Here is a 12,266-nt window from a genome sequence, read left to right on the forward strand (position 1 = left end):
ATAATTTTGTAAATAATTTTGTAAATGCGTAATCAATTTTACAAGTTAATAATTTCCCATGTCATGTTAAATCCCTAGCCACTTTACTTGTAGCACGAAGTAACATTAATGGATTTTACAAGTTAATTTAATAATTTAACAAGTCAGTGTGGATTTAACACAAGTTAAATAATTAACAAGTAGCATAATAGACTTATCAAGTAATGTAAGGAAATTAACAAGTAATATAATATTTTTATCACGTATAAGTTAAGATAATGATTTAACAAGTTACTACCTTAATTGGGGTCTAATAAATTCACAAACAAAGTTACAGATAGTAATGTAAAATATTTAACAAGTCATGTTACTTCTCCAACAACTTGCAGTGTATTTTTCAAATTTATTTAGTCTGATTTTTAAATAAGTCATATCTATGGTCCTAATATAAAATTCTCCCTATGAATAAGGCTCAACGTAAATTCAAGAAACTATCCTGTTGATTCTTTCCAAAAATTCACATTCATAACAGAAATTAGAGTTCATATGTTAAGCACAAAAATAAGTTTTCAAAAGCCCAAAATGAAGTTTATAAGTTCCTATGTCATGGCAATTTACCAAACAATTGATACATATGTTAAACCAAAAGATAAATGAGCACATAAGCCCAAATCTCTAGCACTTTTTCTCATGCTCTATCTGAACTCTCACATGAAAATGGCAAAAAGTAACAAATGAGATCTAATATCTTAATAATAAATGAATAATTTAACCTATCCGACAAACCATCACAAACTCATTTTGCAAGCAATATATCAAGGTACTATCACAATTTGTTTTTCCATTGATTTCACAGTCATGGGAATGCATGTTTCACACAATACTGCAACAATTGCCTTTCAAATTGTGTCTTTTGAAGTGCTTATGAACAAAAGCGCTACAAAACGAGGAGGCGGAACCTAATGGAGCGGTTTTAACAAAAAGCATTCTATTAAGTTAAATCTTTTGAAGTGCTCTATTAAAGAGCTCTCAAAAAGGCAAGGATAAAATAAATTTTAAAAATTATCATACGAGTGCTCCTATAAGTTCAAATAAAAAATTGAAAATCCTTTAGGAATGGTCCTAAAGGAGACATAAAAAATGACAAAAAAAAAGGGACGAACAAAGCCTTTAGGAGCACTCTAAAAGTTGTACTCTTTAGGAGTGCTTAGAAAATGAGCACTCCTAAAGCACCGCTTCAAAGTCATTGTCGCACATCACAAAAGTTTGCTTGAAGCATGCCATTGATTCAATTTGCACTCACCTCTAGTTTTTTTTTTCAAATAAATAATGATGTGTGTATGTGAATAATTTAGACTTAATAATATATAGATAAGCTGCTTTCATTTTTTTTTTATGACTTTAATCTCATGTTAGTTGATCTTAAACTTGAAATTATTGTGTTTGGCATTTACAGATCAAATAACACATACTTGTACGCCTAGTCTAAAGTTTTTTTTTTTGTTGTATACAACTTCTAATGTTCAGTTGTATTGTTGCTGGATTGGTTTCATTTTGCTGGATTAGTTACTTGTAATGGCAAGAGAAAGTGTGAAAAGATTTAAAAAAAATTAAAAAAAATTAAAAATTACCATATAGGAGTGCTCCCATAGAAACCAAATATAGGAGCATTCATCTAAAAAGCACTCCCATAAGACATACATACAGGAGCGCTCAACTAAAAAGGCTCCCGTATGAATACATACAGGTGTGCTATTCGAGAAAGCACTCCCACATGGCACTCATTCAGGAGCACTCAAATAGAAAAGCACTCTTATAGGTATATTATTTTAAAAAAAATTAAAATTCTTTGGATCTTGCTTGAGCACTTTGACAAAAAGCACTTTTGTAGGCCACACCTATAAGAGCGTTTTTCAAAATGACACTCTAAAATCCTCACCTCAAAGCACTCCTATATATACAGAGTGATGGATATAGGAGTGCTCTAAAGGTGCTTCCAAAATTTTATGTTGTAGTAGTGACAATAATTAAAAGAGATTAATCATTTAAAACAATTAAACAAGTGATATAAGCCTCAACTCATTCTTTTGTCCCACCTTGTCCACCTTATTCTATTAGCTAGAGCTCAGGTTGAGGATACATTTGGCCAAAAAAATATATTGCCTACAAAGCTACACTCCTCCCTCGAAAGAAATTGCCCTTTGTCTCACAACCCTAGCCCAAGAAAAGGAGCCCAACACAGAAGCACATGCCTTAAGTAAGAAGACGATTAATACGGCTCTTCTTCGTTTTTTTTTTTTAAGACGATTAATACGGCTCTTCTTCGTTTTTTTTTTTTTGGATGAACATTCATATGGCTCTTTTCACTGTTCATGAATATCAGCTTTTAGAGGATTTCATGAATGCTTAGAGGGAACTGCCACACCATCCTAGAAATTCTATAAATATAACCATGTTTTGATTTTATACAAACAGTATATATGTGTGTGTATATAAATAGGATTATATAAATAAATATGTAAAGTATAATGTAAGATAAATAATAGTAATAATAATAATAAAATATTTATTTTAATACAGTGACAGATCTAGAAAAATTTAGTAATGGGGGCAATATTTATACCAAATATAAATATTAATATTTTTTAAAAAATATATTTTTAAGTAATAATTAAAGTAATATATAAATAAATTAAATGAAAATTTTAAAAATATATCTTAATTTCATTTACATCATAAATATATTTTTATTATAAATAAAAGGGCAAAAAATATTTTTAAATATGTATATTTGATAGTTTTAAAGAGAATGTGGGGCAATTGCAATTTTAAAAAGGGAACAAGTGTAATTTAAACAAAAAAATGAATGTAATTTTTGTAAATTTTATGGGAACAATTGCCCCCTCTTTTTCCAACATGGATACGTCCTGTTTTAATACCTAGATGAATAATGAATTTATGATGCCTTTAGGAATTTTAAGATTCACGTATTCACTTGAATTTTTGCAGAACATTGACTTAGATGTGAAGCATTTATTTTCTATTTAATGTTGTTCTTTTAATTTTGTGATTTTGGGTTCTTTTTGCAATTTGCCCATTTCTTTAGTGTATATGTGTAAAAAGGAAAAAAACACACACTACATCACGTGAGAAGAAAGAAGAAGGAAGGGAGGAATTGATGTGATGTAAATAAAATAATTTTTTTTAAAAAAAAAGCATTGTAACGGATGGTAATTAACGTAGTATGCAAATAGTGACTGATGATCTGGTAACACTCCAGCCATCCATTCCTTCTCGTTCACCCATCCACATTACCTTTGTAAATGGCACCCCAACACTCCACCGTGACGTGGAGGGAAAGAAAAACAAGAATGTGAGAGAGAGAGAGAGAGAGACTTGGGGAAGGTAAAGTGAGGGGAAAAAAATGACAAAAAAACTTAAATACACCATCATTTATAATTTATTTAATTAAATTTTTTTAAATAATTTAAATAAAATTTTGTGTAATATTTTTTAATTAATTTTATTTTTATAACAGAATGTTAATTTAATTTTTTATTTTTTCTCTCTACTATCATTAATATTAAAATTAATTTATATTTAATACACTCTAAATGTTATGTTTTTATTAGATAGACTATAAATGATATGGTGTATTAAATCTATTTAAGAATTTTTTTAAAAAAAAATGAGGGGACTACAGTAAGATTTTTTTAAAAAATCATTTGCATATCTTTTAATAGTATCTGGATATTATGCTTATTTTCAAGATATTATTATAGAGCAGCCTCTATTAAAATTTTTTTTTACATATCTGTTATTAATTATTCTAAGACTCACGTATATATTATATTTACATAATCACATGCCCTTAGACTAAAATAAAATGTAGCTTTTCGTATACGAAAGTGGTAAAAGAAGCATGAAAGAAATGGATAAATTACACACATAATCTCACTCCCATGTTAGGAGTTTTAATAGTAATTTATACTTTCTATATTATATTTATATGCATAGTTTGTTTTATATTTTTTCTATAATTGTTAGGAATAATTATTTATTTATTTTAGGATAAATTGACCCACTGGCCAAGAAAATCTTATATCTATAAAATATAAACCAAATTTTTAAAATTTTAGAAGTATGATCGATTTATATTAATATATAAAAAATTTATCATTGATATATATGGAGTTTATCATTAAAAATTTAAAAATTTATAAAGAATTCATCATTGATATACAACGATATATCATTAACAAATATAATAAATTAATCATAATAAAAATATAATAAATATTAGACTATTTACTTAGTTTAATCCTAGAACATATGCAAAATCTCCAAGTAGTTATTCATTTAGATTAATAATTCATATTTATTTCTTTCTATAAGTGTTTGTTTGTTTTTGGCTGATAATAAGTGTTTGTTATATATGCATATATACATTGTTATTTAATGTTTTAGTTTTAATTATAGTTTTTTATTTACTCATTTAGTTTGATAATTTATATTTATTCTTTTCTATAATTGTTAGTTATTTATATGTTATATTTCAATTTTAGTAATGATTGTTTATTTATTGTTTCATATATCATACATTGACTGCTTAAATTTATTTATATAAGTTATTTTCTTAGATAAATAATTGTTATTTATTTTCTTATATAATTGTAAGCCCACACACATTGTTATTTTTATTTCTATTAGTTATTCCCTGAGATAAATAATTTGCATTTATTTTCTTCTAGGGGTTAAGGGGCAAAATTGCCTAAGAAGTTTTCTGAAAGGAGCATCGAGAACTTTTACATTTTAGAAGGAGCAACGTTACCCCATAAGTGTTAAAAATAATGTAATTTTATCCTATTATTAAGGTTGACTGTTTGTTGACCATTAATTCCTTTTTATTTGACACATGGCATACACTTACCAGTTAAAAAAAAAAAGAAAAAAAAATTGATACAAAAAATAATGGCTTTCTCTCTCTACTTCTAGTTCTTCAAGCACCTTCAAGAGGTGAATGGCTTCTGCAATCTTTAAGCATCTTAAAGCACCTTCTTCACATCCCTACTCGCCTCCCTCCTATTGTTGATTTTGGTTACACACACCATTGTCAAAGTCTTCTCGCACAATACTGTTGAACTAGGTTCTTCTTAAATCTATTGAGTCGTTGAACTACATTTCTTACCTTACTGAAACAATGTTTGATCCTTCTTCTTCATACCTACTGTTATTGGTGGCTGTGATAGTTGAAGCGTTGAGGAGGTTGAGATCTTACTGAAATGATGTTTGTGCAGAGATTGATTTTCTTCTTCATACCCATCATTTTTCTATTGGTTGAAAGTAGATCCAAGGGCTTTAAATTTAACATCTTTGAGATATGTCCAAGGTTTGACAAATCCATTGAAATGGGTTTCACTTTATTTTGATTCTTTTTTTTTTTTTTTTTTTGAGATCTTGAAATGATTGAATCTAAGGTTTAGTTTTTTCTTTGATTTTTCTCACACTCCATTGTTGAATATCCTGCTCTAGTTTCCTCTTATTTTTCCTTTGATTTTTGCTTATCCACTTCATAATGTCTTCTTCTTGGATGATTAAAACTTTGGTGTTGAAAATTTTCTTTTCTTTTACCAAAGCTTTGAATATCTTCTAACTTGACTAAAGCAGTGAATGGCACATGGTTTGATTTGTTTTCTTCAATTAAATCTCTAAAACGTTTGCCAGATGAGGTTGAGTATGGGTTGTTGGTGTGTCTAAGATTTGAGGTGGAGGAAAATCTGGACAAAGCTTACGTGTTTTGCTAGGTGTGTATCATCAAACTAGTGTTCTCCCCGTGCGATGCACGGGGAAGCTTCATTCTTGGAAGGTTTTCTATTTTTAGGTTATATAATGACCAGTTACAAATGTTTGGTGAGGTGGGGGAGTTATGTGGATGGAATAATTGTTTGCAATGTGACGTAAAAAAGTACGGTAAATGGAATCGTAGTAGAATTACAGGTAAAAGGATGATAAGTTATTGAAATTATTTTTAACAGTAAGGAATGTTTAAGGTTTGATAGTATAATGAGATGGAAGTGTCATATGTCAAGATCTATTTATTTATTTCTTTGTGCGTGTGTGTGGGGTGTTTTTTTTTTTTTTTTTGGTAATGAATCACGTTAGCAATCATTAGGCAAAATTTTTTGTATATGTTAGGGAGCTTAGTTGAATGGGTTTGGTAATGTGATAACATCGAGCCAAGGTTGGTGTCCAAAAGATGGGCTAAGGAAAGGGTGGGCTTGTACTGGAGTGCAGTAAAATGGGTCCATGTGAAGACAAGGATTGTATTGGGCCTATTTAGTATGTTGTGACGGACGGGCTGGAACTCGTGAAACTGGATAGACATGGTGAAACGATATGGCAAGGGTCCAGGAGGATGGTGATTTTAGAGGACGTTAAACATTAGCAAGTTATTTATCGCCTTTGTGGAGTCATAAGTCCAAGTGTAAGTATAAATAGGAGGTGAATTTTGAATAAAAGTACTATTGTGGAAATATGTTAAAGGAAGCAATCTTTTAAGGGATCTGTAGATGGCTACAAGAAAGCGATTTGTGGCCCGAACTGTTGGACGTCAATGGGACGTTGTTGGTTTGCCTCTATTGGCACTTCCAAATGACGTGATTATTGTGATTCTAGAGAAAGTGGCTTCGCAATCGCTTTGGTCACTGAGACAACTGAGACGTACATGTAGAGAGCTAAGAGTGTTGGCCGTTCATGAAGCTATATATCCTGTTGCCGCCACAGATCAAATTCCCTTGATGCTGGAAGACCAAAATCATCATGCAAGACTGTTTATCAAACGTTGTTTTGATGCAGGAAACTTGGAGACGATTTTCTACATTGGGATCGTAAACTTCTTTTGGAGAGGAAAGGATGCCTTTTTTGGATGGACAAACTTGGTCAGGGTTGCGAGAAGCGGTCTTAGAAAGGCAATGTATGTTTGTGTGATGTTAAGCTTTATCAATGGGAGAATGCATCGAGCTGGAGTGGAACCAGAAATGATACGGTTTTGGCAAACATTAAGGGAAGAGAAAGAAATACAAGTATGTAGGTTACAAGTTCAAGGGATTATTATGTTCCTCTCCATTGGTCTTAGGCATGGGGTCGTTCAGAAATCACTTGCATCTGTATGTTCAAAGCCAGACTGTGACTGGAGCAGCATGTACTACCCAGGGGATGTCGTCACTATAATGGATGAGGCGCCATGGAACGACGGGACGATTTGTGAGGAATGTAGACTGGACATTGAAATGCAATGGGTTTGTGAAACCATTGGGTTTTGGCCTACGTGGACTTAAGTGATGTAGTAGAGATATGATATTATTTTTATCAAAACGGGGTAGCATGATATGGCGTTACATAGGTCGTTGTAGGTCTTGGTATTTTCTATGGTTGTGTTTGTTTTATCACTTAGATTTGGGTGTGGTTTGGAAAGTGTTTTACGTGTGTTTTGTTGCTATTATTGTTTTTTTTCCCGTCTTGGTCGTGTTTGCCTCAAATGTGAGGTTATCCATGTAGGAGTTGTTATTCTAGCTGAGTAGAGCTGAATATGTATTTTGGATTATGTGTTATATGTTGTTCTCGAATGTGTGTTGGTGTCCGATACTCGCTATAAGTACGTAAAGGTTTTGTGTAAGTTGTTAGTAATGTATGTTGATTCTTATCCCAGTGGATCAAAATATTGGTGTAATATTGTGTGTACTTTTATACTAAGTGATATGGGGATACATGAGGATAGAAGATTAAGGGAAAAAGGTCATGAAGGTAATACTGGATGATGAAACGATTGTTTATAAATGTAGCGTTGGTTTACGGTGTTCGGGTAATATCAATAGATGAAATTGTGGTCCTGATAATGTTTATCATTATTCAGTTCACGTGGCAAGAATAACAATAAGAGTAAGAAATAGATTGCAAGTTTTGGTTTTATTATGTTTTTGTTAAAAGAAAAATATAAATGAGTTTATTTAGTCGAGTGGTACCAAGATTATTCAAGTTGTGGGAAGAAAATTGGATGCGTTTGTAGTCTTAACGAAGGTTAAAAAATTACAACTTTGAAACCGAGAGGAAAACGGGTGTTGTAATTGTGATCTTCAAAGAACAGATGATGATAAGCATTGGAACATGAAGATGTGTTGTGAGGAGATCTATGCTAAGTATGATGATCACATGGTAGACGGGATGAAGGCAGTCATGTCGTTTTTCCGGTTCTTGTTTTGCTTTCATAAGGAGACTGAAGATTCATGCAAAATTGAATTATGTATCAAATATGGACATGTCTTTTGAGGGAAGCTAGGGCTGGGGTGAACTTGGAGAGCTTCTCCGGGGTGAGTGGCAGTATCGCAGAAGTGATCAAAGTTCTGCCAAAGAACAGATGCTAGATGAGATTGAAAACTGTGCAAATTTGATAGTGTTCTCAGCTAGATGGGGCGTTATGTAATCTTGTAAAGTAAGATTGGGCGGAGTTAAGTGGTTTCTTGTTTCTTGTAGCGTGACATTAAAGCAATCAAATAGCCTCAAAAAAAGAATGGCAAATTGAGGTAAAATCGAAGAAAAAACTTGGGGCGGAAGGGTTTACAGCCATGTGTCGTAAGGGGAAATGATGCTCGAGAAACAATAAAAAGTTCCAAGAGGTAAAAAGGACAAAAAGAAAGATAACGTGCATTAATTGCACTTGATGTGACAAATTTTATTACAGAAAAAGATTACGGGTTAGACGCAATAGGATCACCTAATGATGTAATAGACAGTAAGAGAATAAATTGTCATGGGTGACTGTGATCCTCAAGGCGGTGAAAGATCAAGGGGATTGTGGTAAAATACATGTAAAATGGAAAAAAGATGTAAGTCCATTGAGGTGATCATTTTTTAGGAATATTTGAAGACGAAATGTTGAGGAAAATCGGGTTAGTAGATTTGACGTATACTAATGAAGCAAGTAGTAGGGGTCTAGGGGATAAAGTGGCCTAAACACGAGATCTATAGACTTGATAGTTTTCAGCTTTGTTTATGGAGTAGTAGACTCTGGATCGCTTGTTCCAAGATGATGATCAATCCTGTGAGAAAGTGTAGTACACACAAGGTTGGCTATACAGCTAATTGGCAAAACGTGGTGGAAAGAAATATGTAAGCCATTAAATGCTTACCATAATGGAAGTTCTGTAGAGTTTGACTTGTTGGAGGCACACAAAAAAGGAGTAATAAGAAGCAAATAAAGAAAAAGAAAAAAAGGACCAAAAACTAAAGGATAAAAGGGGGGGAAGAAGTTAACGTTAAAAGGGATAAGCACATAATAAGTTCTCATGTGGGCGTTCTATGTGAAATTATTAGTAGTCAAGTAATGGAAAGAGATTAGTTAGATATTGTTTTTATGGGCACACATGTTCTGAGGAATTTATGTAACATATCAAAATATTAAAGTAGGCGTTGATAGTATGGGTAAAAGTTTATTGTTGAGTATATTTATTATGTATGTATATATCAGTATTGTTTAGCTACAGTAATTTTTTTATGTTGATTTCATGAAAAGTTTCCATGCTTGATAGGTTTTAGTGGTGAATATATAAAGTAGATAAATGTTATGATAAAAGCTCATCATAACAATTGTCAAAATGGAATAGAATGTAAATAATGTAAATAAAATAAGTATCAACATGCCGGGTAGGGGAAAAAATGACAAGCGATTTTAACATGTCTTATGGCTTATTTTGTACTATGTGTTATTGCAAAAATGGGATTATCTGGAGTTGAAGGTTATGAAATACGTTAATTCATTATGGAATATATAATATAGTAAAATATAGCTTGAGTGTGTTTCATTGGATTTTATATGGTTAATGATGTTTTTTTTTATCAGTATGAAGTAGGAATAAATATAATAGATAAACTATATAAAGAAAATGGAGACGTTTCGATATTCGAAAATAAGTAAATTTTTCGTCTTGAATTTCATACATTGCATTTTTTAATTGTTTTATATTACTTTACTTTAAAAAATAAATGTATCTATCAGAGGGATGTGACTCACAAGGACACGTATTTAGAGGATTCTTTGCTCAAACTTTAAAAACTTAAGATACGATAATTCAAATAAAACTACACTGAGAATTTTAAAAAAAAAAAAACAAAAAAAAGTAGAAAATGAAAAACAAAAATACAAAAGAGACAAGATAGGGGAAAAACATTAGGTAAAAAAAAAAGAGAGAGAGAGAGAGAGAGCAAAGTTAAAGAGCAAAACGAAACATGCTAAACATGTTTCAACATTAAAAACCAAATTCAAACAGAAAACCAGACCACTCACTTGCTTGCTCCTCAACAGGTACCACTGACAAAGCCTCACTTGAATCATGGCCTTCACACCCACATACTCCACTACATAACAACAACAACCCAAATGAAGACACATAAGAGACCATGAAAGAAGTACTCTAGTCACATGAAAGGGACCAAATAATAATAATAATAAAAAAAAAAGAAAAGAAAACAAACCAAAAATGAAAATCGCATATGAATATACACCAGGCATAAACCCAACTCTAAGAGAATCATGAATCCTAAACATGTAACGAAACAATAATCACCCACCGTTCAATTCATCTTCAATTACGTTCAATTCCTCGGACCCCACGCCAGAGAAGAAATCACAGCGGCTCTGAAGACGGAATCTCTTCCTCGCTGAAACCAAGGCTTCAACATTGGCACTATCGTTGTACACCGAACCATCTCCCACATTTGATCCACCTACACGAAACAAGCTGAATCACAAGAAAGAACAATGCAATGCTCATCCCAAACCCAACAACCAAATGCCGCGACATCCATTACCCATAACAGAAGAACAACACCCCACACAATCGCCACACGATCAGCCTAAGCAAACCAGAACATGAAAGGGGAAACACACATGGACTACACCTTGAGCTAGGACACAAAGAAAGGAAACACGCGGCAGAGATCGGGGCAAAAAAACCACAAAGGAAAACAATAAATCAAACTGGGAATACACCAACAACAACTACAGTGGTCGCCGAAACTGACATCACGAATCACCAAATACCCACTGCAGGCAGCCCAAAAAAGGATGACAGCCAACGAAGCACAATATTCATCTCATGGTGCCGATAACCCCGAAAGCGGCAACCGACAGACCACGATCATTCAAATCTTTCCCTAGGCAAACCCACGTGCAAAGACACCGCCCACAAATCCAATTTTTCATGTTTTAAAAGACTATATCGATAAAGCAAATAATGATTTAAATTTAAATAAATCAAAACAAAAGGCAGCGAGAAATTTCTAGTAAGCCCGCCAAAGGCAACACGCGCGAAGCACTGTTTAAGTACCATTCACGGGGACATCCGAAATTGATAAGGATTATTGATGATTTTTCAATCTTTTCGTTAGTTAAAAGTTGGTCAAAAGTTAGAAAAAAACAATATTATTTTACTTTTAATACTTTCAAAATAACATTGCTCCTTTTAAAAAATAAGAGTACCTAATGCTCATTTAAAAAAACTTTTAAAATATTTTTGCCTCTTAACCCTCTTGTTAGTTATGTGTGTGTACATTGTTAGCAATAGTTGCTTACACTATGCATTGTTTTCTTAAATTTATTTATATTAGTTTCTCATTTAGACTAATGATTAATATTTATTTCCTTTTATAATTATTAATTGTATATATTCATTGATTAGTTTTAGTAATAATTGTTTAATTACTGTGTCAATATTTATTTTTAGTATTATTATTATGATGATTAAAATGGTGATACACACATAATTTTCCAAGGAAATTCCTTTTATATAAGAAGATTTGGGATAACCTAATGGAATTTTTAACTAGGAAGAAAATCTGAGTAAAAGAAACTATGTTTGTGGATTCTCCCTAAGGGATGTCCTAGTGTAGTTTCTTATGAATTTTTTTTTTTCATACCAAACTAAACCATCTTAGTAAGAGAAGTTACATTTATGATATCAGAGTCAAGTTCTAATTCTAAAGGCACTATTATTTCCATCTAGTCAAGTATTATAGGGTAGTACAAATATGAATACTTATATCTTATATATATATATATATATATATATATGACTCTTGCATTAGTATAATAGTTAGTATTGAGACCGATTACTTTAATACTCACTACTCTATTATGTAAAAAGAAATGGCTTTAGGTAGGAGAAGTAATTGTAATAATGTTAACAACCATATAGAAAATGATTTAGTTTATGCTATTGAAAGAGATGACTGCG

At 31.8% G+C, this 12,266-nt stretch overlaps 2 protein-coding genes across 3 annotated transcripts; one reads left to right on the forward strand and one right to left on the reverse strand.

The window, feature by feature from the left end:
• The first annotated feature begins 6,548 nt into the window (after positions 1-6,548).
• LOC129302664 (uncharacterized) lies at positions 6,549-7,316 on the forward strand. The gene has a single exon (XM_054941570.1). It carries the CDS (start codon positions 6,549-6,551, stop codon positions 7,314-7,316), a length of 768 nt encoding a protein of 255 aa, XP_054797545.1.
• Positions 7,317-10,066: 2,750 nt separating this feature from the next.
• On the reverse strand, positions 10,067-11,202 carry LOC129300349 (uncharacterized). 2 transcript variants are annotated; one of them, XM_054938924.1, is made up of 3 exons: positions 10,843-11,202; positions 10,603-10,758; positions 10,067-10,389 (listed from the first exon to the last, which is right to left on the reverse strand). In XM_054938924.1, the coding sequence occupies exons 1-3, from the start codon at positions 10,844-10,846 to the stop codon at positions 10,202-10,204; spliced, it is 348 nt and encodes a 115-aa protein (XP_054794899.1). In that variant the 5' UTR covers positions 10,847-11,202; the 3' UTR covers positions 10,067-10,201. The 2 variants fall into 2 exon arrangements, with proteins under 2 accessions (XP_054794899.1, XP_054794891.1); XM_054938916.1 differs by having other exon boundaries at positions 11,075-11,181.
• Positions 11,203-12,266: the final 1,064 nt, after the last annotated feature.

This window comes from Prosopis cineraria, unplaced genomic scaffold (assembly GCF_029017545.1).
Source record: "Prosopis cineraria cultivar Desert tree isolate PC_DT_omini unplaced genomic scaffold, ASM2901754v1 PC2, whole genome shotgun sequence".
In the NCBI taxonomy this organism is placed as follows: domain Eukaryota; kingdom Viridiplantae; phylum Streptophyta; class Magnoliopsida; order Fabales; family Fabaceae; genus Prosopis; species Prosopis cineraria.